The 24,641-nt window shown below is 43.6% G+C and overlaps 1 protein-coding gene across 2 annotated transcripts in view; it reads left to right on the plus strand.

Moving 5' to 3' along the window:
- The first annotated feature begins 2,158 nt into the window (after positions 1–2,158).
- Positions 2,159–24,641, plus strand: part of LOC139365036 (growth arrest-specific protein 7-like) — a 45,185-nt gene continuing 22,702 nt past the window's right edge. The window contains exons 1-5 of one of the 2 annotated variants that reach the window (XM_071102359.1): positions 2,159–2,228; positions 8,836–8,956; positions 10,563–10,640; positions 16,618–16,706; positions 19,220–19,282. In XM_071102359.1, coding sequence (XP_070958460.1) covers positions 16,650–16,706; positions 19,220–19,282 — 120 coding nt within the window. In that variant the 5' untranslated portion in view covers positions 2,159–2,228; positions 8,836–8,956; positions 10,563–10,640; positions 16,618–16,649. Of the gene's footprint in view, positions 2,229–8,835; positions 8,957–10,562; positions 10,641–16,617; positions 16,707–18,782; positions 19,283–24,641 lie in introns of those variants that run through there. The other variant, XM_071102358.1, reaches the window with a different exon arrangement.

Genomic DNA, 24,641 nt, shown 5'->3' on the forward strand with positions numbered 1-24,641 from the left:
AGTGCAATGTCACAGCAAGGTGAGCGATAGGACAGTGTACTCACATAGTGACATCCAAGTGTATGCCAACTAGAAATTAATGAAGCAGGATTTGTATTTCACTTTGATTGAACATTTGATATGTCATGGACAGCAGGATAGCCTAGTCTGCAAGGGCTTTGAACTTAATATCCACACACAAGGTGTCCTTACACAATGAATGTATGAGATAACAAATGAATTAATACATACCTAAACTGAGAACGATCAAATAAGATATTGTAGTTCAAGTTGTTTGACACTGAATATTGTGCTTTGGGGTGACAAACGTAATTCAGTTTGAAGAATTACAGATCATGTACTGAGATGTCAGATACTGTGTTTATTTATGTATCTGTTGCTTGGTGTAACATTTTATGGATTTTAAATGGTCAAATCAAATCTTCTAAAGGCTATTCCTTTTCATTCTGTATGAGTGAAAGCATCACACTGCTTGTTTCTCCGTTATCTTCCACAAGAGGGTGCTTACTTACTGAGCTTAGCGTAGCTACATCAATCACGTTCTGGTGTGAAAAGCTTTTCTAGTACAAGATGTCGATGACAATAAGCAAGCCTTTCAAACCTGTCGTCTTTCATTTCAAAATGTACAGTAATAGGGCCTGCCTGACTAGAAGGCCTCCTCCACACACGAATTCATGCACACACACACACGCACACACACACACACACACACAAACACACACACACACACACACACACACACACACACACACACACACACACACACACACACACACACACACACACACGTGATGTACCTATATGTATATACAGTACACTTTACAATAGTGATCAAAGGTACAGTATATGAAGTGTATTTGAAAGTTGAGCAACATGCTCTGCAGTCTGATCAACTCATTAACTCCATTAACTGATCAATCTGATCCACTCATTAACTGATCAGCTACAGATACTCCACAGCTGCTTTTGGTGCATGTTTGTGTTTTATACCCCTCATAACAGACGAGAGAACCAACATTGAATTCTTGCTGCTCCTTCAGTGAAGATTGTTTGATAACATGAAACACTCCATTGAAGTCGGTCAATGATGCTCCAGTATGCTCTGGATCTAATCAACGGTGCTTTGCCACCTGTCAACAAGTTCAGTCAACAAGAAACACTGTGTCCTCATTTATGGAACGTTTAGTGTGAGCTTATGTGTTCTAACTCATATTCAAAATGCAAGAGGACAACGTGTTTGTTTCAGACATTATCATGTGTTGTCAACCATCAACATCTCAAGAATCTCATCATGAAGCCGTCCCTATAGTGCACATTGAGTACCCAGATATACTACTGTAACAGGCTTTGATAACTTAATGCTGAGTATGAGTTCTGTGTCTTATAGGTAATGTAAGCCTTTGTTCTGATTTGCATTTAGCTGAGTAATTGTGAGAAGGACAAAATAAATAGGCCTTATAAACATATCAGTCCCCCATGGCCTTGATGAGCTCTTAAGGACATGTCAGACATCCTGGCTGTAAACAAACTTGATGTTGAACAGGACGACTCCGCTTGAAAGTTGGGTTTCTAAAGATTGAAAATGTGTCTGCTGTCTTCTCTGGTTCTTATCGCTTTTTCATTTAGATCTCTGTCTAGCCAGCTGCCAGATGATGTAGCCTGGCCGGCTGCATGCCATGTTAGAGATAGTCAGTCACATTCAGTCAGTATCAGAGGGGAGTGTGGCAGCTCGAACACACTTCACACAGGGTCAATTTGATTTATAAGAAATGGAGGGAAGGACCAACACAAAACAGGCCTTGTTGCCTGCGAGTGCCTCACAGCTCTGTCTCACAGTGTTGGCCATTGTGTGGCCTGCCATGGAGCAGGGTCCTGGCTGCATCTGGGAACGGGCTTCCAGACCCTTACATCTGCTAACAAAGACTCATAGAAAACGTCTCATACGACAAGATGGTTCTTCCTGGACCGTTTTATTCTTCATCTTGTAAATAAAGAAAAGAGGCGGAGTAGAAAGATGTTTAGTGTCTGTCCATTCCTTCCATGTCTTAGCGTTGACCCTGGGTGCCGGGTCACTCTGGCCAGTAATGAGAACCCATATGTGTGACAAATGTTTCCTCCTCCTGGTTCTAAAAGAGCCTTGTCCCACTCAATGTTCACTGTGACTAGTTAACGGACACTTCTCTCATTTGGCTGTTTGCTTCCTTACGACGTAGTCTTAGCCCAACAAGGTAAGGCTTTGTTTTTAATGCTATTATTATCGGTCTCTGTTATCAGTGACATTTTTGACAGTACTTTATGTGCGGTGTTACATTTTTTGGCAGATTTGGGAGTTGCATCAATGGAGCACTATTGCTTCAGTGGAACAATTGTGGTAGTCAGACAGAATGGGTACAGGAGATTCATTGGCTCTGTTCAAGCCTTTGTGTCAGATGTAGTTGTATTTTATTTCTCATCCTTTTGAGTTTGGTGGATTTTTATTCTGCTTAGACATGGTCTGTCTGTCTCTGTCCAGATATAGCTCTCATATCCCGCTTCTTCTGCAGCCCAATGTGTGTGGGGGGGCCTGCCAAAACACTTTGATCTTCACTGTTGGTTTTAGATGTCCCTCTGTCCCTCAGCCACCCTGCTCTCCTAGCTCAATCACATTCCCTCTTCTTCTGTGTCTTCAGGAAGGCTCTGTTTCCCTTAAAATAAAAAAAACAGAACCTGTTAAATGAAGTCTGGATTGTTTAGTGTCACGTTCATTAGCCTGTGTAAGAAACAGGGCTCACTGATTTGTCCATGTTTGCCCTCTTTATCATTATCATGTGTGGAGTTACGGTATGTTGTTTTACAAGACTTTTCTCATAATTACTGAAACTTACAGTACAGTTAGTACTGTACATGCCCTGGAGCCACAGAGAAAATCATGTAAAAACAAATTACATTTAGTCTACTCTTTTGTGAGTGTTTCAGATTAAGAGTCACTTACCTTACTGAACTTGGATGCAACATTTTGTTGCAATATATTATTTAACACCTACACAAATGTGGGTGACTGACAACAAGCACCACAGTAACTTCATTTGAATTGATTAGATTGGACAGAATGGAAGATATTATGTGCGTAGCAGAGCCTGAGGTAGCAGGTTGCATAAATGCAGATGCAGTGTTTTTGAAATCACCTCAGTATGTAGACATTCTAAACAAAGGGTCATACAATGACAATAAACTCGATTGACTGATGACTCAAAGCTAGCACAAGTACCACATTTGCAGTGGAATTTCATCTCTTCCTCCCACTCTCGTTCTCTGGAACATTTCACAATTACCTTTTGCTAAGCCCTGCCTCCCTTGGTTACTGTTGCAACCTTGGACAACATTTTCCCGAGAAGCCCAATTCCCCATTCAACCACTGGCGAAATCCTCTCAAAATGATCTCAAACTGTTTATAATATATAATGAAATTAAACCATACCTCAGTGGGTTAAACACAGACTACGCCTTACACAGACTACATCTCACTAACTCTTGGTTATGTAGTGGTGGGGTGTCTTTACAATTGCTTCAAAGGAACCTGATAATGTTTGTAGTGTAGCTAGCGGAACTCCTCGACAACATCCGCTGAAATTTTGCAGAGAGCCACATCAATTTACAGAAATTATGAAATATACAAGTGTTATGCATAGAACTAAAGGTATACTTCTCCTTAATGCAACCGCTGTGTCAGATTTAAAAAAAGCTTTACGGAAAAACCACACCGGGCAATAATCTGAGTACAGCGCTCAATAATCTGAGTACAGCGCTCACAAAAACAAGCCATACAGATACCCGCTATGTTGTGGAGTCAGTAAAAGTCAGAAATAGCGTTATAAATATTCACTTACCTTTGATGATCTTCATCAGAATGCACTCCCAGGAATCCCAGTTCCACAATAAATGTTTGTTTTGTTTGATAAAGTTCATCTTTATGTCCAAATAGTTTAAAACTGTTACAGGGCACTCGGTGCACCACCAATACTTCCTGGAGTGACAGTGAGAGGGCTTTGCCCACCGGGCCACACCACTGAGAGAGAGAGATCGGCCCTAAGTAGGATGGATACAATAGGCAGAGAGATACATTGACATGCAGAGCTGAGTGTAGAGAAAATCAGTCAGCGGTGAGGATTTAACACTAGGCCAGGCTCTTCCTTTAGTACCCCTGTCTTTAACCAGCTTCAGGTGCTGCACTATAATAATCCCCCTATTGCAGATAGCACAATGTGGCTTTAATGCTCTCGTTCATTCCCAGTCATACCAATAAAGCCACAGAAGGGCATGCTAACAGCAAGAGCCCAGACTCTCCTCTGTAGTGGTGGGAGAGGGCCTGTCCTGTTGCTTTGTTGGTATTCAATGGGAACTGAGGAAACTGGAGGGGAGTATACTCTATAAAGAGCCTCCTCCCAAGGGTTGCAGTGGGAGCACCACCCCAAAGGATTGTGGGATTTGGCAGGAGATATCCAGAGGATTTTGTCCTTTTAAATTCTTTGAACGCTTGGATGCCGTTCCACTTTATTCAACAGTTTTTTGCCAGGGGACATGTGAAATCGCTACAGCTCAGGGAAGTGAGATAAATCACATATGATACAAATCTCAAGATAAGAATCTGTCATTTACATCTCTCTGGGAGGATTAATTAGTTAACGATTCATGTCTCCGGGCAAAAAGTACCAGTTCACTGCTATTCCATGGTTCAGAGGATGGTATGCTGCCTAAGATGCATTAGGTCAGGGTTAGTAGTGGCCATTATACTTGTATGAAGTCTGATTTATGTTAAGCTAATGGACATTGTGCCCCTTGGTGATACAGTATGTTCATGATTTGTCTGACATTGTGAAAATCACATACAGTATGTCCTTATTGGGAGCTTGAGGAAGGATAATGCATTTTATGAGCTCATGATAAATGACTGAGGACAGTTTCCTGCAGCACAGCATGGCTCGTCAATGAAGACGAGGTGCTTTGTAATGTACTCACTGCAAACTGCTCACTGCAAGCCCAGTGCTTTATATCAGAAAGAGAGACAGAAAGGAATCCCTTTTATCTTGTACATCAAACGAGTGTAGATATCAGCAGGATCTCTCTGCTTTATCATTAATTTAATATCCTTCCCTCCTCTCTTTCCTTTCCCCCTCTCCTCCCCCTCTGTCCCCACACTCCGCAGTGGATCTGGGGTAGGGTCGTGACTAGCAGCCAGTCACCATGTTAGAAGTGGTACAGGCAGAGTTCAGCAGGCCCTCTGTCAGACAGCTTTGACTGGGCAACACACTGTTGTTAATGACAATGAATCGTCCGTCAGGCCATCCCTGTAGATTAAAGAGGACTTTTGCCTTATAAAGTACACTGCAGTAAATTCTGCAGTCGCAATGTGACCAGGAGCTTTATGGGTGTGTATGAACCTTCTGGGAACTGCTGATAAGGTCCAAGAAGCTGTGATAGTTTTTTATCCAGATAGTGGATCATTGTGAATAACACCCTCCAACCAAGGGAAGGCACTGTGAAAGCCCTGAAGAAAGCAATGTGAGCCGAAAAGAATAGCTTCTAAATAATAACAGCACATCGGAACGGATGTTGTTTGCTTATGTGAGAATGCTATTCATTGACTACATCTCAGCGTTCAACACCATAATACCCTCAAAGCTCATCACTAAGCTAAGGAACCTGGGACTAAACACCTCCCTCTGCAACTGGATCCTGGACTTCCTGACGGGCCGCCCCCAGGTGGTGAGGGTAGGTAACAACACATCTATCACGCTGATCCTCAACACTAGAGCTCCACAGGGGTGTGTGCTCAGTCCACTTCTGTATTCCCTGTTAACCCATGACTCCAACACCATCATTAAGTTTGCAGACGACACAACAGTGGTAGGCCTGATCACAGACAACGACGAGACAGCCTATAGGGAGGAGATTAGATACCTGGCCGTGTGGTGCCAGAATAACAACCTATCCCACAACGTAGCCAAGACTAAGGAGATGATTGTGGACTACAGGAAAAGGAGGACCGAGCACGCCCCCATTCTCATCGACGGGGCTGTAGTGGAGCAGGTTGACAGCTTCAAGTTCCTCGGTGTCCACATCAACAGCTCCGCTAGAATGGTCCAAACACACCAAGACAGCCGTGAAGAGGGCACGACAAAGCCTATTCCCCCTCAGGAAACTAAAAAGATTTGTCATGGGTCCTGAGATCCTCAAAAGGTTCTACAGCTGCAACATAGAGAGCACCGGTTGCATCACAACCTGGTACGGCAATTGCTGACCGCAAGGCACTACAGAGGGTAGTGTGAACGGCCCAGTACATTCACTGGGGCTAAGCTGCCTGCCATCCAGGACCTCTACACCAAGCGGTGTCAGAGGAAGGCCCTAAAAATTGTCAAAGACCCCAGCCACCCCAGTCATAGACTGTTCTCTCTACTACCGCATGGCAAGCGGTACCGGAGTGCCAAGTCTGGGACCAAAAGGCTTCTCAACAGTTTTTACCCCAAAAGCCATAAGACTCCTGAACAGGTAATCAAAAGGCTACCAAGACTATTTGCATTGTGTGCCCCCCCCACCCCCCCAAACCCTCTTTTTACACTGCTGCTACTCTCTGTTTATCATACATGCATAGTCACTTTAACTATACATTCATGTACATACTACCTCAATAGGGCTGACCAACCAGTGCTCCCACACATTGGCTAACCGGGCTTTCTGCATTGTGTCCCGCCACCCACCACCCGTCAACCCTTCTTTTACACTACTGCTACTCTCTGTTCATCATATATGCATAGTCACTTTAACCAGATCTACATGTACATACTACCTCAATCAGCCAGACTAACCGGTGTCTGTATGTAGACTCGCTACTGTATATAGCCTGTCTTTTTACTGTTGTTTTATTTCTTTACTTACCTATTGTTCACCTAACACCTTTTTTGCACTATTGGTTAGAGCCTGTAAGTAAGCATTTCACTGTAAGGTCTACACCTATTTTATTCGGCGCACGTGACAAATAAACTTTGATTTGGTTTGATTTCAAGGGAACATGTACAGTGGTGGACAAATATATTGGAACCCTTGAACTTCTGAAATAAGTTAAAATGGAATAATTTTTTTATTGGATTGTCAACATTGCAGACCCAATTGTTATTTAAGAAAATTTCAACAAATGGCATGGACAAAATACATGGCACCCAGGGCTGATACTTGGTTAAACAGCCTTTGGCAAACATGGCTGCAAAAAAACACTTATTGTAATCATCAATGGGGTTGCTGCACATGGCAATACGGCCCATTTTTCAGCTGCACATTTTTCAATGTTTGAGTGATGCCTTTCACCAACTGCTGTTTTCTGATCTCACCATACGTTTTTTATGGGATTCAGATCTGGACTCATTGCTGGCCACTGCAGGAGTCCAGTATTTATTATTGAACCATTCCTGGGTGCTTTCTCATTTGTGTTTGGGTTGTTGTTCTGCTGGAAGACCCACAACCTTCAACAGAGATCAGTGGAGGAAAAAGTACCCAATTGTCATACTGGAGTAAAAGTGAAGATACCTTAATAAAAAAAAGTAAAAGTGAAAGTCACCCAGTAAAATACTACTTGAGTAAAATATACTTAAGTATCAAAAGTAAAAGTATGAATAATTTAAAACTCCTTATATTAAACAAACCATACGACACAATTTTCTTGTTTTTGTTATTTACGGATAGCAAGGGTCACACTTCAACACTCAGACATCCTTTACAAACAAAGCATTTGTGTTCACTGAGTCCGCCAGATCAGAGGCAGTAGAGATGACCAAGGGATGTTCTCTTGATAAGTGTGTGAATTGGACCGTTTTCTGTCCTGCTCAGCATTCAAAATGTCATGAGTACTTTGTCAGGGAAAATGTATGGAGTAAAACGTACATCATTTTCTTTAGGAATGTAGTGAAGTAAAAGTTGTCAAAAATATAAATAGTAAAGTAAAGTACAGACACCCTAAAAAACGACTTAGTACTTTAAAATATTTTTACTTAAGTACTTTACACCACTGACAGAGACACAGTTTTAGGACACTGGGTTGAACATTGCACTCCAGAACACCTTGATAATCTGCTGATTTCATGATGTCTTGCACACGTTCAAGGCCCCCAGTACCAGAGGCAGCAAAGCAAATCCACAGCATTTTCAAACCTGCCCATGTTTAATTGTAGGGAGGGTGTTCTTTTCTTTGTTTGCTTCCTTTGCTCATCGATAAACATAAGGCGGATCTGTGTTGTCAAAGAGCTCTAATTTTGTTCCATTAGGCTTGTTTAGGTGGGGGTTTGCAGAGTGCAATGGGGCTTTCTTTTGTCTCTTTCAGCAGTGGGGTCTTCTCAGTTTACCAACAACCACATGAAGGGTTCCAAGAAAAGAGCACCCTTCCTGCAATCAAACAAGCTTTCCCATTCCTTGCCACAGGTCAATATTTCCTGAATGAATCATTATATTAATTATGACATTGTTCCTAATTAAAACAGATCTTTCCTACACAGCTGTGTCTGCGCCTGTGATCAGCCTGCTTTAGAAATGTGGGAGTACGTTGTACTGTAACTGGGAAGAAATGAGCAGACACTGCTAATTGGGAACATTAGAGGCTGATGCAACCCCTCGATATGCAGATACGTAGTATGGAATATTATGTGTATTAATCAAGTGCGCAAATCAGTTACAGTAAAAAAACAGAACAAAATCAAAATTTCTCAATGAATAGTTAATATTTGTACTCACCATTTATATGAGCAGGACTGGGAAACAGTCCCAGCTTATATGAATTATCTGGTGGTGAAACGAGTGGTATGTTTGTGACAGAAGCCAGCGGCCACCAGCCCTGCACCGGGGGATGAGAGTAAGAGTGTCCCTCTTCCCCAAGGCTGGAGATGTTACAAGTCACCCGAGGGATGCAGGTACTACGTCAACACCGGCAGCAAAGGTAAGCCAGGCACACAGCTCCACCACAACCCTACTGACATGCTCACTCATGTGAGAGGAGGGTCAATATTATGAGGAGGGTGGAAGAAATCTGGCAGATCCTCCACTCCTATTGGCTGTGATTCACCTTCTGCCAGCACCATAGATTTCTACAATAACCCTCTGACTATGTATATATAATGTATACATCTGCTTTATTACTGTAGCTATATATCCTGCCCGATTATGCTGGAACCAATACATATTTCATCCTTTCACGAGCAAAAACAGTGTGATGCATCCACACGCATAAAGCTTACTTCCTTTTTTTACTGCGTCAGGTTAGCGTTCACAAATGTTAAATCAGAAACCATCAGTTCCATTTGTCCGTTTTTTTTTGGTAACCATAGTTTCCAATTCTGCTGTGAAATGCTGCCGTCTCAGAGAGCTCATTAGCATTCCCCATCATCAACATCTCCCCAGCGCATTCATCTGAAGGAGGGCTTAACATCTCATCCACTTTCATCTGATTAGCCCAAATGTGTGGTGATGGCCACCATTGCTGCAGGAACCTCAGCAGCTCTACCTATGTGTTCCACAAAGCCGTCCTGTGTAATGACATTTAAACAACCCCTGATTACTAGACAGAAGAAATACCTGCTTTAATACCAGGGCTAATAGGCAGCCAACCTTTTATACAGATGCTTATCAAACGCTTTTCATTTGGTGGTCTGCACTACACAGACAGAGCGTGTGTGTGTGTGTGTGTGTGTGTGTGTGTGTGTGTGTGTGTGTGTGTGTGTGTGTGTGTGTGTGTGTGTGTGTGTGTGTGTGTGTGTGTGTGTGTGTGTGTGTGTGTGTGCGTGCCCCTCAATGGGATAGGAGCCAGAGAAAAAGACTGTTTCCCACAGGACAAAGCCAGGCTTCACCCACGGAAGCTCCAACACTCTGGCAGAACACTGCACCTTGGCACACCACACACTGTAGTAGAGATAAAGACCCAGGGGCTATTTTATAAAACCATATGCTGTAACACTCATTATTATATTAATTCAACTGCATAATGATTACAATGTGTTTTTGAATTACACTGATTAGAGATGCTATTTTTAAAGGGCACTCAGTTGTATTTTCAAGCAAGTCTAACACTTTTATTACTCAAGAGCATGTAATGTACCGACGTTATCAGATCATTGTATATACAGTGTCTCTGCCTGATTGATAGTCAGAAAGCCTCTCTAACACTGTCCAGATAACAAAGGACTTCTTGCTCCACTAACTGAAAAGATGTTTCTTTGATGCCCCGGGAACATTCTCAGAGAATGTCAAGAATATCAATAGTTTTTTCTGCAAGTGAATCATTCATTTCAATACTTTTAATTTCAAGTATTCTCGTCTTGTTTCTCTGTTCTCAACTGAACGAGAACACTGATTATCAGAACACTGTAGTCGCCCGCTATAGTCCTGTGTGACCATGTCCTCTACAATACTTTCTGAACATTTCTGAATGGTTGTGCTCTCCACCTGTGTTCTTTAGAGTTTCATTCAGCGTTCAGGGAAACTGTGGAACTGTGTGTCCATTGTGCCTTACTCCTCATTTGGCTTTAACTATTTATGTGTCCTTCCAGAAACAACATGGGAACGGCCCTCTGCTACTTATGGAACCCCAGTGAGACCACCGGCACAAAGGAACTCCTTACCAGAAGGTAACATCAAGCCTCTTCTGAATTAAATCTACCATATCTATTGAGTTAAATAAGTGTCAAAAGTGTTGATTGCAATAGCAATTCCTCTTCTTCGCTGTGTTGTAGCTGTACAACTGAAGCCATAGCAATCTAACTTGACCTAGCTAGCTGGAACACTTGTTGGCTTATTTAGGGGCATTTCAGGTTCTGCCTCTCATTACTGTATGTCTGAGGAACACCATCCCAGGCCAGTAGATGGTAGTCCACTGCTGGCATGTTCTCTCCACACATTGTGAGAACAACCAGGGAGAGAACAGCCAGCTGTAGGGATTTGTCAGACCAGACAAGGCTAATCCTCCCAGGGGAGGCAGGCAGTAATGAAGCCCAGGTTGAGGGATCTCTCTGCCTGGCTAGTCCAGCCCGGATCCTCCCTGGGCTCCGGATGCCCCGGCCCGGCACTGGAGACAAGCCCCAAGAAGTTAGGGTGAAGTAGTGTTGAACAGGAAGTGGGCTCAGATTACACTGCCTGTATCTGAGTCCATAACTCAGTCTGCTTCGATAATGCAAAGCATTCATGGAGACAGCCATGGGCTCTAGAATAAGTATGACGGCACCGCCATGGGCTCCCTATCTGTGGCAGAGCATTCTGTTGATGATACCGCAGATACCCACCTAGTGAGACTTCATACCATTCCATTTCAGCACACTGTTGTTCTGAGACCTCGTAAAATAGCTTGATCCCTTGATATATATTTCTGTATCTGTCTCTCTAACAGAGTATCCATCCCCCTCTGATCCATATTCTCCTGGTCTCTGCTCCATTATGTGTGAGGTAGAGCTGGGTCATTATGTCATGTCTTTACATGGCTGTGGTGCTCAGCTTCCTTCAGGGGTCATTATGTCATGTCTTTACATGGCTGTGGTGCTCAGCTTCCTTCAGGGGTCATTATGTCATGTCTTTACATGGCTGTGGTGCTCAGCTTCCCTCAGGGGTAATTATGTTATGTCTTTAAATGGCTGTAGTGCTCAGCTTCCTTCAGGGGTCATTATGTCATTTCTTTCCATGGCTGTGGTGCTCAGCTTCCCTCATGAGTCATGCTGATGTACAGTTAAAGTCGGAAGTTTACATACACTTATGTTGGAGTCAATTAAACTTGTTTTCAACCACTCCACACATTTCTTGATAACAAACTGTAGTTTTGGCAAGTCGGTTAGGACATCTACTTTGTGCATGACACAAGTAATTTTTTCAACAATTGTTTACACTTATAATTCACTGTATCACAATTCCAGTGCGTCAGAAGTTGACATACACTAAGTTGACTGTGCCTTTAAAGAGGCTTGGCAAATTCCATAAAATTATGTTATGGCTTTAGAATCTTCTGATGGGCTAATTTACACCATTTGAGTCAATTGGAGGTGTACCTGTGCATGTGTTTAAAGGCCTACCTTCAAATTCAGTGCCTCTTTGCTTGACATCATGGGAAAATCAAAAGACATCAGTCAAGACCTCAGAAAAAAAATTGTAGATCTCCACAAGTCTGGTTCATCCTTGGGAGCAATTTCCAAACGCCTGAAGGTACCACGTTCATCTGTACAAACAATAGTACACACATATAAACATGGGATCACGCAGCCGTCATTCCGCTCAAGAAGAGATGTCTTCTGTCTCTTAGAGTTGAACGTACTTTGGTGCGAATAGTGCAAATCAACCCCAGAACAACAGAAAAGGACCTTGTGGAGATGCTGGAGGAAACAGGTACAACAGTATTTATATCCACAGTAAAACAAGTCCTATATCGACATAACCTGAAAGGCCGCTCAGTGAGGAAGAAGCCACTACTTCAAAACCGCTATAAAAAAGCCAGATTACTGTTTGCAACTGCACATGGGGACAAAGATCATACTTTTTGGAGACATGTCCTCTGGTCTGAGGAAACAAAAATAGAACAGGACAACAAAGTCAAGGTATTTTAGTGGCCATCACAAAACCCTGACCTCCCATAGAAAATTTGTGGGCAGGACTGAAAAAGCGTGTGCGAGCAAGGAGGCCTACAAACCTGACTCAGTTACACCAGCTCTGTCAGGAGGAATGGGCCAAAATTCACCCAACTTATTGTGTGAAGCTTGTGGAAGGCTACCTGAAACGTTTGACACAAGTTAAACAATTTATGCTACCAAATACTAAATGAGTGTATGTAAACTTCTGACCCACTGGGAATGTGGTGAAAGAAAGAAAAGCTGAAATAAATCATTCTCTTGTCACGTTCTGACCTTAGTTCTGTTATTATTTCTTTGTTTTAGCATGGTCAGGGCGTGAGTTGGGTGGGCAGTCTATGTTTGTTTTTCTATGTTGGTTTTTGAGTTCGGCCTAGTATGGTTCTCACTCAGAGGCAGCTGTCAATTGTTGTCACTGATTGAGAATCATACTTAGGTAGCCTGGGTTTCACTTTTGGGTTGTGGGTGTATGTTTCCCGTGTGAGTGTTTGGTCCACACGTCATTGTTTGTTGTTTTGTTCAAGTGTTCTATTGTCTTTATTAAAAAACATTATGGACATTCACCACTCTACGCATTGGTCCTCCGATCCTTCTCTCTACTCCTCCTCAGAAGAGGAGGATGAGAACCCTTACAGAAACACCCACCACCAAAGGACCAAGCAGCGTGGTAACGGGCAGCAGCAGCAGCGAGATCAGGACTCCTGGACATGGGAGGAGATTCTGGACGGCAAGGGACCATGGGCACAGCCGGGAGAATACCACCGCCCCAAGGCAGAGCTAGAGGCAGCGAAAGTCGAGAGGCGGCGTTATGAGGAGGCAGCACGGCAGCGCGGCTGGAAGCCCGAGAGGCAGCCCCAAAAATGTATTGGGGGGAGGCACACGGGGAGTGTGGCGAAGTCAGGTAGAAGACCTGTGCCAACTTCCCGTGCTTACCGGAGAGCGAGAGGGACCGGGCAGTCACCGTGTTATGTGGTGGAGCGCACAGTGTCCCCGGTGCGCATGCATAGCCCGGTGTGGTACATTGCAGCACCTCGTATCGGCCGGGCTAGAGTGGTCATCAAGCCAGGTGCCATGAAGCCGGCTCTACGCATCTGGTCTCCAGTGCGTCTCCTCGGCCGGTGTACATGGCACCAGCCTTACGCATGGTGTCCCCGGTTCGCCAGCACAGCCCAGTGCGGGCTATTCCACCTCGCCGCACTGGCCTGGCTACGGGGAGCATTCAACCAGGTAAGGTTGGGCAGGCTCAGTGCTCAAGAGCTCCAGTGCGCCTTCACGGTCCGGTCTATCCGGTGCCACCTCCATGCACCAGCCCTCCGGTGGCAGCCCCCCGCACCAGGCTGTCTCTCTGTCTCCTCCCTACAAGTGCTCCCGCCTGTCCGGCGCTGCCGGAGTCTCCCGTCCGTCCGGCGCTGCCGGAGTCTCCCGTCCGTCCGGCGCTGCCGGAGTCTCCCATCTGTCTGGCGCTGCCGGAGTCTCCCGTCCATTCGGGACCCATTGCTAGGGTCCCCAGTCTGAGGTCGGCGGCGAGGGTCGCCGCTCTAAAGAGGCCACGGAGGCGGGCTAAGAGGCGGACAAGGACTATGGTGAAGTGTGGTCCACTTCCCGCACCAGAGCCGCCACTGCGGACAGACACCCACCCAGACCCTCCCCTATAGGAGGTGAGGAGGTGAGGGCCCTCGGAGTGTGGTGTCAGGAAAATAACCTCACACTCAACGTCAACAAAACTAAGGAGATGATTGTGGACTTCAGGAAACAGCAGAGGGAACACCCCCCTCTCCACATCGATGGAACAGTAGTGGAGAGGGTAGTAAGTTTTAAGTTCCTCGGCGTTCACATCACAGACAAACTGAATTGGTCCACCCACACAGACAGCATCGTGAAGAAGGTGCAGCAGCGCCTCCTCAACCTCAGGAGGCTGAAGAAATTCGGCTTGTCACCAAAAGCACTCACAAACTTCTACAGATGCACAATCGAGAGCATCCTGTCGGGCTGTATCACCGCCTGGTACGGCAACTGCTCCGCCCACAACCGTAAGGCTCGCCAGAGGGTAGTGAGGTCTGCACAACGCATCACCGGGGGCAAACTACCTGCCCTCCAGGACACCTACACCACCCGATGTCACAGGAAGGCCATAAAGATCATCAAGGACAACAACCACCCGAGCCACTGCCTGTTCACCCCGCTATCATCCAGAAGGCGAGGTCATTACAGGTGCATCAAAGCTGGGACCGAGAGACTGAAAAACAGCTTCTATCTCAAGGCCATCAGACTGTTAAACAGCCACCACTAACATTGAGTGGCTGCTGCCAACACACTGACTCAACTCCAGCCACTTTAATAATGGGAATTGATGGGAAATTATGTAAAATATATCACTAGCCACTTTAACAAATCTACCTAATATAATGTTTACATACCCTACATTATTCATCTCATATGTATATGTATATACTGTACTCTATATCATCTACTGCATCTTTATGTAATACATGTATCACTAGCCACTTTAACTATGCCACTTTGTTTACATACTCATCTCATATGTATATATTGCACTCAATACCACCTACTGTATCTTGCCTATGCCGCTCTGTACCATCACTCATTCTCATATCTTTATGTACATATTCTTTATCCCCTTACACTTGTGTCTATAAGGTAGTAGTTTTGGAATTGTTAGCTAGATTACTTGTTGGTTATTACTGCATTGTTGGAACTAGAAGCAAAAGCATTTCGCTACACTCGCATTAACATCTGCTAACCATGTGTATGTGACAAATAAAATTTGATTTGATTTGATTTATAGGTTCAGGTTTTGCGGCCGGAGTCCGCACCTTTGGGGGGGGTACTGTCACATTCTGACCTTAGTTCTGTTATTATATCTTTGTTTTAGTATGGTCAGGGCATGAGTTGGGTGGGCAGTCTATGTTTGTTTTTCTATGTTGGTTTTTGAGTTCGGCCTAGTATGGTTCTCAATCAGAGGCAGCTGTCATTTGTTGTCCCTGATTGAGAATCATACTTAGGTAGCCTGGGTTTCACTTTTGGGTTGTGGGTGTTTGTTTTCCGTGTGAGTGTTTGGTCCACACGGTACTGTTTTCGGTTTTGTATATTCACGTCATCGTTTGTTGTTTTGTTCGAGTGTTCTATTGTCTTCATTAAAAAACATTATGGACACTTACCACGCTGCGCATTGGTCCTCCGGTCCTTCTCGCTACTCCTCCTCAGAAGAGGAGGACGAGAACCCTTACATCTCTCTACTATTATTCTGACATTTCACATTCTTAAAATAAAGTGGTGATCTTAACTGACCTAAGACAGGGAATTTCTACTGGGATTAAATGTCAGAAATTGTGAAAAACTGAGTTTAAATGTATTTGGCTAAGGTGTATGTAAACTTCCGACTTCAACTGTGATAATACTCTAGCTCATTTTGAGATGGGCTGCCTTGATATGCAGCGACAAGCCATGAATCACGGCTGATGAGGAACCATTAGGACCCTGTAGGATGTGAGTAGGGACATTACCATAGACGTATGCAGGGTTGTGACACACACACACACACACACACATACAGACACACAGGATCATCTCCCTTTAGGCCGTTGGCATTATTTTAAGGCCATTGTTTTCTTATGGGCCAGAGGGAGAAGAAGATGAAAACACCTATGAGATATGCTGTGTACTGAGCCGTAGCCCAGTGAGATGGACTGAAGCTGGGACAAAGGAGGGATGTAAGGGAGTGCAAACTGCTTTCTGTCTGGATGATGAATGGGGATGTATTATTCCCTACTGTTAGGATGCAAACGACTCCATAACATTAAGATGTCACTTGAAGACATAAGCACAACCTGACCTTTTCACTATAATGGATTGATACCCAGTCCGTCACATGAAGGAGTTGTATGTTCCCCCATCTGTTTATCGTTCTGAACTGATTCAGTAATGAGCGGGTTTAATCTGTCAATCATCTCAATGACATTTCTGATCTTTTCCCCTGTAGCCAATGAAGCACCTTATACCACAGGAAGTGCTATGCATCCCACGGACCCCCCTGGCGTGCCCCTACGGAGAGCCACTATGGACAAACAGGTGAGACTTTCAACTCAGCACTGCAGTCTGCAATACCCTTTTTAAAAGGGACTTCACCTGATAAACCTATATTTTGTCCAACTCGTTAAGTCTATTACGGTTGGAACATTGCAATCAGCTCAACGTGTTGATCGGAGTGAAATAGTTGTCTGATATTGAATTCACATCAACATTAAGCAGCTCAAACTCAATAATGGTTCCTGTAACACTTATAACGTGTTGTAGGCAAACTAATTAACATTTTTACTATTTTAATGCAATAATTCCCTGTTTATTCTTGATATGGTATGCTTGAAATCCTTCGCACGCATCAAACATTCTTCAGGACAAAAATGGTCCTCTATGGTCCTCCCCAGTCCTGCTTTGAGCAGCTATGAACCTGGGCCAAGAAGTGTTACACGCCAACCCACGTGACTAATTACCCAGCGTTAGTGAGTACCCCGTCATCAGCTAACGGGAGAATACATGGACAGATTTGGGCCATATGGGCAGCTGAGATTTGGACCATGCCGCAGGGTTTGTTGTCAGCTTTTGTAAGGACACCAGCAAGATAATCTTTATAGCTCAAACTGGGAGAACTGGGCATCCTGGGCTTCTGGGAAAGTCCGCTGGCTGGATCGCCACGCTCCGAGCAGCCCGGGCACATCGGTAGGTGCTGGTCAACGGCGCCATGTTTCGGAGGAGGAAGGTGAGAGTGCGTCGATGCGAAGCATGAGGCTTTCACTGGGTTACTACAGCTGACTGTGTTGTTGTGTTGGCCTCTGCAGGGGGGTGTTGTAATAAGCAGGGGTGGAGAGAAGGGCACAGTGGGGTGGTGTCCTTGGGGCGATCACGTGTACGGGCGGTGGCAGCTCTGCTTTTCGCTGTAAACATGCTGCAGCCTCTGGTGGAACGCCATCATTAGAGAGAGAGGGAGATCGTAGAAAGAGAGAGAGAGGGAGATGGTAGAAAGAGAGAGAGAGTAGAACGAGCGAGGGAGAGAAGGATAGTGAGAGAGAGAGAGTGAGAAAGAGAGGATAAGTGTGTCTGCAGCCCTGCCCACACAGATAACACCACCACACGCGTGTGGGTAAACACACACACACCTTTTTGGCTCCCTCCGCACTCACATACGATGCACTCACATGTGTACATCAATTCTTCCGCTCATCCACCCTCTGGACCCCCACCCCTGAAAAACATTCAAATATGCATCAGCCCTCCACAAACACACTTGCCAAACACACCTCCGCAAACACCCACACACTATTATCAGACATCCTGTGCCCACACACTATTATCAGACATCCTGTACCCACACACTATTATCAGACATCCTGTACCCACACACTATTATCAGACATCCTGTACCCACACACTATTATCAGACATCCTGTACCCACACACTATTATCAGACATCCTGTACCCACACACTATTATCATATACCCACACCGCTCTGAATTGTCATTACGCTAACACACACCCACACTGTCAGACAGTATTGTATGCACACACACACACACACACACACACACACACACACACACACACACACACACACACACACACACACACACACACACACACACACACACACACAGACCAAAGCTCTAAAGCTCATAGACACACATGTGGGGCCAGAGAGGCTGTTCATTGGTTTGTTTTTCTCCCTCCTCCTCCTCCTTCTCCTCCTCTTTTCCTCCGACTTGCCTCTTAATCATAATTAGCCTTCTAGTTATCATTACTAAGCCATTTCCCTCAGACCCTGCCCCCTCTCCTCTCTCCTTATCCTCTCCTCCCTCATTCAACATCCCCCCCCCCCCTCTCTCTCTCTCTCTCTCTCTCTCTCTCACACACACACACACACACTCCCTCTTTCTCTCTGTCTCTTTCTTTCAATCTCTCTGAAGAGGGAAGAGGGAGGCATGGTGATCGAATGTGTAAATAAATCCCCACCTCTCCTTCAGTCTTCCATCTCTCAACTAAATTCAAGGGGGCTTTATTGGCATGGGAAACATATGTTTACATTGCTAAAGCACTCTCTCTCGCTCTCTTCCGCTGGCTCCATCCATGTGTTGTCTCACTAGTTTTCAGTATGGACAGTAGGGAGACACAGGCCTCCTCGCTACATCTTCCCCCTGCCGTCAACCTCCAGACTCGGGTGACAGCCTCGTCACGCTCCTAGGACTACGACCAACCGCCTCCACCCCCTCCCTCCACTCCACACATCCCCCTCCATTCTCCCCAGCCCCTTACCCCCCCCCCCCCCCCCACACACACACACCACCACCACCCCCACCCCACCCCTGTGACGCGTCTCCACTCGACTCACCACGTCAGGCAGGCAGCAGGCTGTGAGAGGCAGCCTCAGTTGCAGGAGCAGGGTTTCCCCGTGAGGAGCAGCGAGAGGAGCAGAGAAAGGAGCAGAGAGAGGAGCAGGAGGAGTATAGGTGTTGTGTGATGATGGAGGCGGCCAGCTTTGACACCGAGGAGAGCTTTGACGTTGACGATGCCTCCTGTCTCTCCCAACAGAACCCGGGGAACAATTCGCCAGCTAAGAGGCAGAACAAGGAGATCAAGGAGACCAAGATAACAGTGAGTACCCTGGAGCTCCAAACCCAGAACCTCTCCATCTCACTACCCGTCTCTCTCTGTCGCCCTCACTCTCTCTTTCTCTCTGTGTTGTTCTCACTCACTCTCTATCTCTCTCTGTTTCTCTCTCTCTGTCTATCTCTGTTGTTCCCTTTCTCTCTCAGAGCAGCAGCAGCCTCAGACTGTGTTTAGGATACAGATCCTGTGCACCATTACACCAGGGAGAAACAGCAGATGTGACAGAATGTTTATTTTTAGCTAGGATTATTCCCTTTTGAGATAATTGAACAGAAGAAAGAAGATAACAATGCTTACCCGACAATAGGCTAGATGTTTGTGTATTTCATTCCACCATCTGCCAATGTTAAAATGTACTGCATCTACCCACTATGCTACAGTGTGTCTGTGTAGCAGTGTATTCTCTGTGTTTGGCTGTAGATCTCTGTGGAGTAATGGGGGAACCCACAGTGCAGGAACACTGCCGCCACACCAAACAACCTATTGGATAGAACATTAGTCTTAATCAGTGCTAATCTTTTTCTCATTGACTGTACTGTGTCTACTCCCTTCTATCAGTCTTGTGGGTTTGGGACTGAGGCTTGCAGAAGCGCCATTTACACACAGGAGATGCGTCCTCAAGCAATGAAGAGTTTCAGATTTCTCTCAGTTCACAGAAGCTGCCGCAGACTTTGAGTGAGAATAGGTATCCCATGCAGCAAAGTCTTTTTTTTGATCATACTCTTTAAATGTATGATGGGCTTTGATTTTCTTGAAAAGCAAAAGATCTTTGTAGCTGACAGTTGACATCTCTGGGTATATTTAGAGTATATTTCTCTCAGACAGATCCAGAATCTGACGAGCCCTCTGAGTCTTCTTCTCTAGAAAACATAGAAATATATTATATGAGTGTAATGCTGCATCCCTCCCATCCCCCAATGGACCCCACATGGCTGCAGGACAATGCAGTTCACCCAGGACTGCATTCACCAAAACACAACATCAACACTTCCACATTACAGCCATGATTATAATTCCGTTCTACTCTCCATCAACAACAGCTAATGAAAACATTTACATCACACACGCAGCTTGAATTCCTACTCCCACGTATCCATAACTAGCATTCATTAAACTCATTATACTCAGAAATATAGAAACAAATTTCTAGCAAATTAGGGATTTGTGTGGACCACATGTAACCAGATTTATGTATAACATCCCTCAGAGTGTTTAAGTTGTTCTGACACTGGACCTCGTGGTTATGTAACCTATAATGAGGAATGTAGGAGGAGATGGTGAGTGCTGGGCTGAGGGCTGACAGACAGTTCTGTGTGTGCCCAGTGTTGGTTCTGCTCGGTGGGCTCGCTGGCCTGCTCCAGCCACGGGAGCTGTCAGTCTGCCTATTGTGAAGCCCCACCGACCTGCACAGAGAGATGCAGCAAGGCCAGTTTCCATGGTTACAAAAGCAATAGCACACTGATTAATGTTGCTGAAATGGAAAAGACTGCCATAGGAAACACTGGAGCCATTCAGGAAACGAATTGAATTGATATTGTGGAAAAATAGAAAACATGTTTATTTTATTTATTTGTAGATCTTTTTTTTACAGGTGAGCTTTGTTTGATAGGGCTTGATTGATGGCATTGTTGACAAAGGATTGGGGTGCTGTTGTGCACCCCAATCCTCAGTGTACTATCCAATCCTACATGAGCCATGATGGTCTGTACACATCCTCAACATTTAACCATGATGTCATGTCTTCTGTAGAAATATAAATGGATCAAGCAATGAATATCTCAGAAAAGGAGACCACTAGATTAGGCTACATTCATTCCATTATAATGCAGTTTTATACTTTGCGGTGTAAAGAGAAATCACATGAATGGGTAATTGGTCTGTGATTATTGATATTCATGGTTTTGTTCAGGGACTCATTCATTGCATAGAAGAAGTGGTGTCGTGTAATGATGGAATAATGAGAGGTTGTAGTCGTTGATGCTGGGTATGGCGTTCATCATGATGTCAGTCCAGGAGGGTGTTTTCCTGTTGTCCCATGATGCATGTTGCGTCACGTGACCTGTCTTCCAGCTGTCATGGACAGAATCAGATCCCATATAGATGGATCATGGCCCCTCCATTAGAGACAGTGGAGGCTGGTGAAGGGAGGATGGCTCATACTAATGGCTGGAATTTAGTGAATGGGACGGTGTGTTTAATGTGTTTTAATCAATTTTAATGAGCCTATCCTCCCATTTAAAGTGACACCAGCCTCCGCTGATTTGAGACCAATAGACCCGTAACCTTGTTGTTACCTTGTCTCCTCCGTATTATAAGGCTGGTCCTGAGTGTGATGGAAGGAAGATGCACAGGGCTGAATCATCTGAATAGCCAGCCATGTTTTCCACCTCATTAAACATACTCAAGTGCTGTTTGACTTGTTGTTAAGAAGAAAGCGTAACAGCTTGTTTGGGTGTCATCTTAGGTCGTTTGGAAGACTCAGATGGGTTATTTTTGATTATTATTAATGGAAAATGTTTTACCAAAGCAGTCACACAATAATCACTAATTAAATGAATGAGTGAACACAGAGTTGGAGGACGCCACAGCATTCTGAGAATAGTGGAGGACGTCTTGGAATCTTTTGTTATTATGGGGGATTGTGCCTTCACAGCAAAAGTAATTTGTCGCATAGCAACAGTGGCTGAGTACCCTACAGTGTGTGTGTGTGTGTGTGTGTGTGTGTGTGTGTGTGTGTGTGTGTGTGTGTGTGTGTGTGTGTGTGTGTGTGTGTGTGTGTGTGTGTGTGTGTGTGTGTGTGAGTGTGCGTGTGTGTGTGTGCCGGGGGAAGAGTTATTTTCTGATAGTGTTAGCTAAGGTGGCAAGAGATTTATGTGTTGATACCCTGTCTATGTCTTTAAGCATGGGTTATTTTCTGTGTTTTATGTCTTTAAGCATGGGTTATTTTCTGTGTTTTATGTCTTTAAGCATGGGTTATTTTCTGTGTTTTATGTCTTTAAGCATGGGTTATTTTCTGTGTTTTATGTCTTTAAGCATGGGTTATTTTCTGTGTTTTATGTCTTTAAGCATGGGTTATTTTCTGTGTTTTATGTCTTTAAGCATGGGCTATTTTCTGTGTTTTATGTCTTTAAGCATGGGTTATTTTCTGTGTTTTATGTCTTTAAGCATGGGCTATTTTCTGTGTTTTATGTCTTTAAGCATGGGCTATTTTCTGTGTTTTATGTCTTTAAGCATGGGTTATTTTCTGTGTTTTATGTCTTTAAGCATGGGTTATTTTCTGTGTTTTATGTCTTTAAGCATGGGTTATTTTCTGTGTTTTATGTCTTTAAGCATGGGCTATTTTCTGTGTTTTATGTCTTTAAGCATGGGTTATTTTCTGTGTTTTATGTCTTTAAGCATGGGCTATTTTCTGTGTTTTATGTCTTTAAGCATGGGCTATTTTCTGTGTTTTATGTCTTTAAGCATGGGCTATTTTCTGTGTTTTATGTCTTTAAGCATGGGTTATTTTCTGTGTTTTATGTCTTTAAGCATGGGTTATTTTCTGTGTTTTATGTCTTTAAGCATGGGTTATTTTCTGTGTTTTATGTCTTTAAGCATGGGCTATTTTCTGTGTTTTATGTCTTTAAGCATGGGTTATTTTCTGTGTTTTATGTCTTTAAGCATGGGTTATTTTCTGTGTTTTATGTCTTTTAGCATGGGTTATTTTCTGTGTTTTATGTCTTTAAGCATGGGCTATTTTCTGTGTTTTATGTCTTTAAGCATGGGTTATTTTCTGTGTTTTATGTCTTTAAGCATGGGTTATTTTCTGTGTTTTATGTCTTTAAGCATGGGTTATTTTCTGTGTTTTATGTCTTTAAGCATGGGTTATTTTCTGTGTTTTATGTCTTTAAGCATGGGTTATTTTCTGTGTTTTATGTCTTTAAGCATGGGTTATTTTCTGTGTTTTATGTCTTTAAGCATGGGTTATTTTCTGTGTTTTATGTCTTTAAGCATGGGTTATTTTCTGTGTTGTATGTCTTTAAGCATGGGTTATTTTCTGTGTTTTATGTCTTTAAGCATGGGTTATTTTCTGTGTTTTATGTCTTTAAGCATGGGCTATTTTCTGTGTTTTATGTCTTTAAGCATGGGTTATTTTCTGTGTTTTATGTCTTTAAGCATGGGCTATTTTCTGTGTTTTATGTCTTTAAGCATGGGCTATTTTCTGTGTTTTATGTCTTTAAGCATGGGCTATTTTCTGTGTTTTATGTCTTTAAGCATGGGTTATTTTCTGTGTTTTATGTCTTTAAGCATGGGTTATTTTCTGTGTTTTATGTCTTTAAGCATGGGTTATTTTCTGTGTTTTATGTCTTTAAGCATGGGCTATTTTCTGTGTTTTATGTCTTTAAGCATGGGTTATTTTCTGTGTTTTATGTCTTTAAGCATGGGTTATTTTCTGTGTTTTATGTCTTTAAGCATGGGTTATTTTCTGTGTTTTATGTCTTTAAGCATGGGCTATTTTCTGTGTTTTATGTCTTTAAGCATGGGTTATTTTCTGTGTTTTATGTCTTTAAGCATGGGTTATTTTCTGTGTTTTATGTCTTTAAGCATGGGTTATTTTCTGTGTGTTATGTCTTTAAGCATGGGTTATTTTCTGTGTTTTATGTCTTTAAGCATGGGTTATTTTCTGTGTTTTATGTCTTTAAGCATGGGTTATTTTCTGTGTTTTATGTCTTTAAGCATGGGTTATTTTCTGTGTTTTATGTCTTTAAGCATGGGTTATTTTCTGTGTTTTATGTCTTTAAGCATGGGTTATTTTCTGTGTTTTATGTCTTTAAGCATGGGTTATTTTCTGTGTTTTATGTCTTTAAGCATGGGTTATTTTCTGTGTTTTATGTCTTTAAGCATGGGTTATTTTCTGTGTTTTATGTCTTTAAGCATGGGCTATTTTCTGTGTTTTATGTCTTTAAGCATGGGCTATTTTCTGTGTTTTATGTCTTTAAGCATGGGCTATTTTCTGTGTTTTATGTCTTTAAGCATGGGCTATTTTCTGTGTTTTATGTCTTTAAGCATGGGTTATTTTCTGTGTTTTATGTCTTTAAGCATGGGCTATTTTCTGTGTTTTATGTCTTTAAGCATGGGTTATTTTCCATGCTGTTAGTGATATTTATGTCTATTCAAACCATTCCAATGTGTGAGGCCCGGCTCACAATTTTTAAACGTCCAGGCAATAAATTAACCTTTCTACATTTGCCTAAGCATTTAGGGTGGAAATGACTGTATAATGAATGCAGGTAGAGGACAGACTGTCCCTCTGGTTGATTAGGCAAACTGGCACTTGTCAACACTGTCTGCTGTTGAGGGTAAG

This window comes from Oncorhynchus clarkii, chromosome 13, assembly GCF_045791955.1.
Source record: "Oncorhynchus clarkii lewisi isolate Uvic-CL-2024 chromosome 13, UVic_Ocla_1.0, whole genome shotgun sequence".
NCBI classification, from domain to species: domain Eukaryota; kingdom Metazoa; phylum Chordata; class Actinopteri; order Salmoniformes; family Salmonidae; genus Oncorhynchus; species Oncorhynchus clarkii.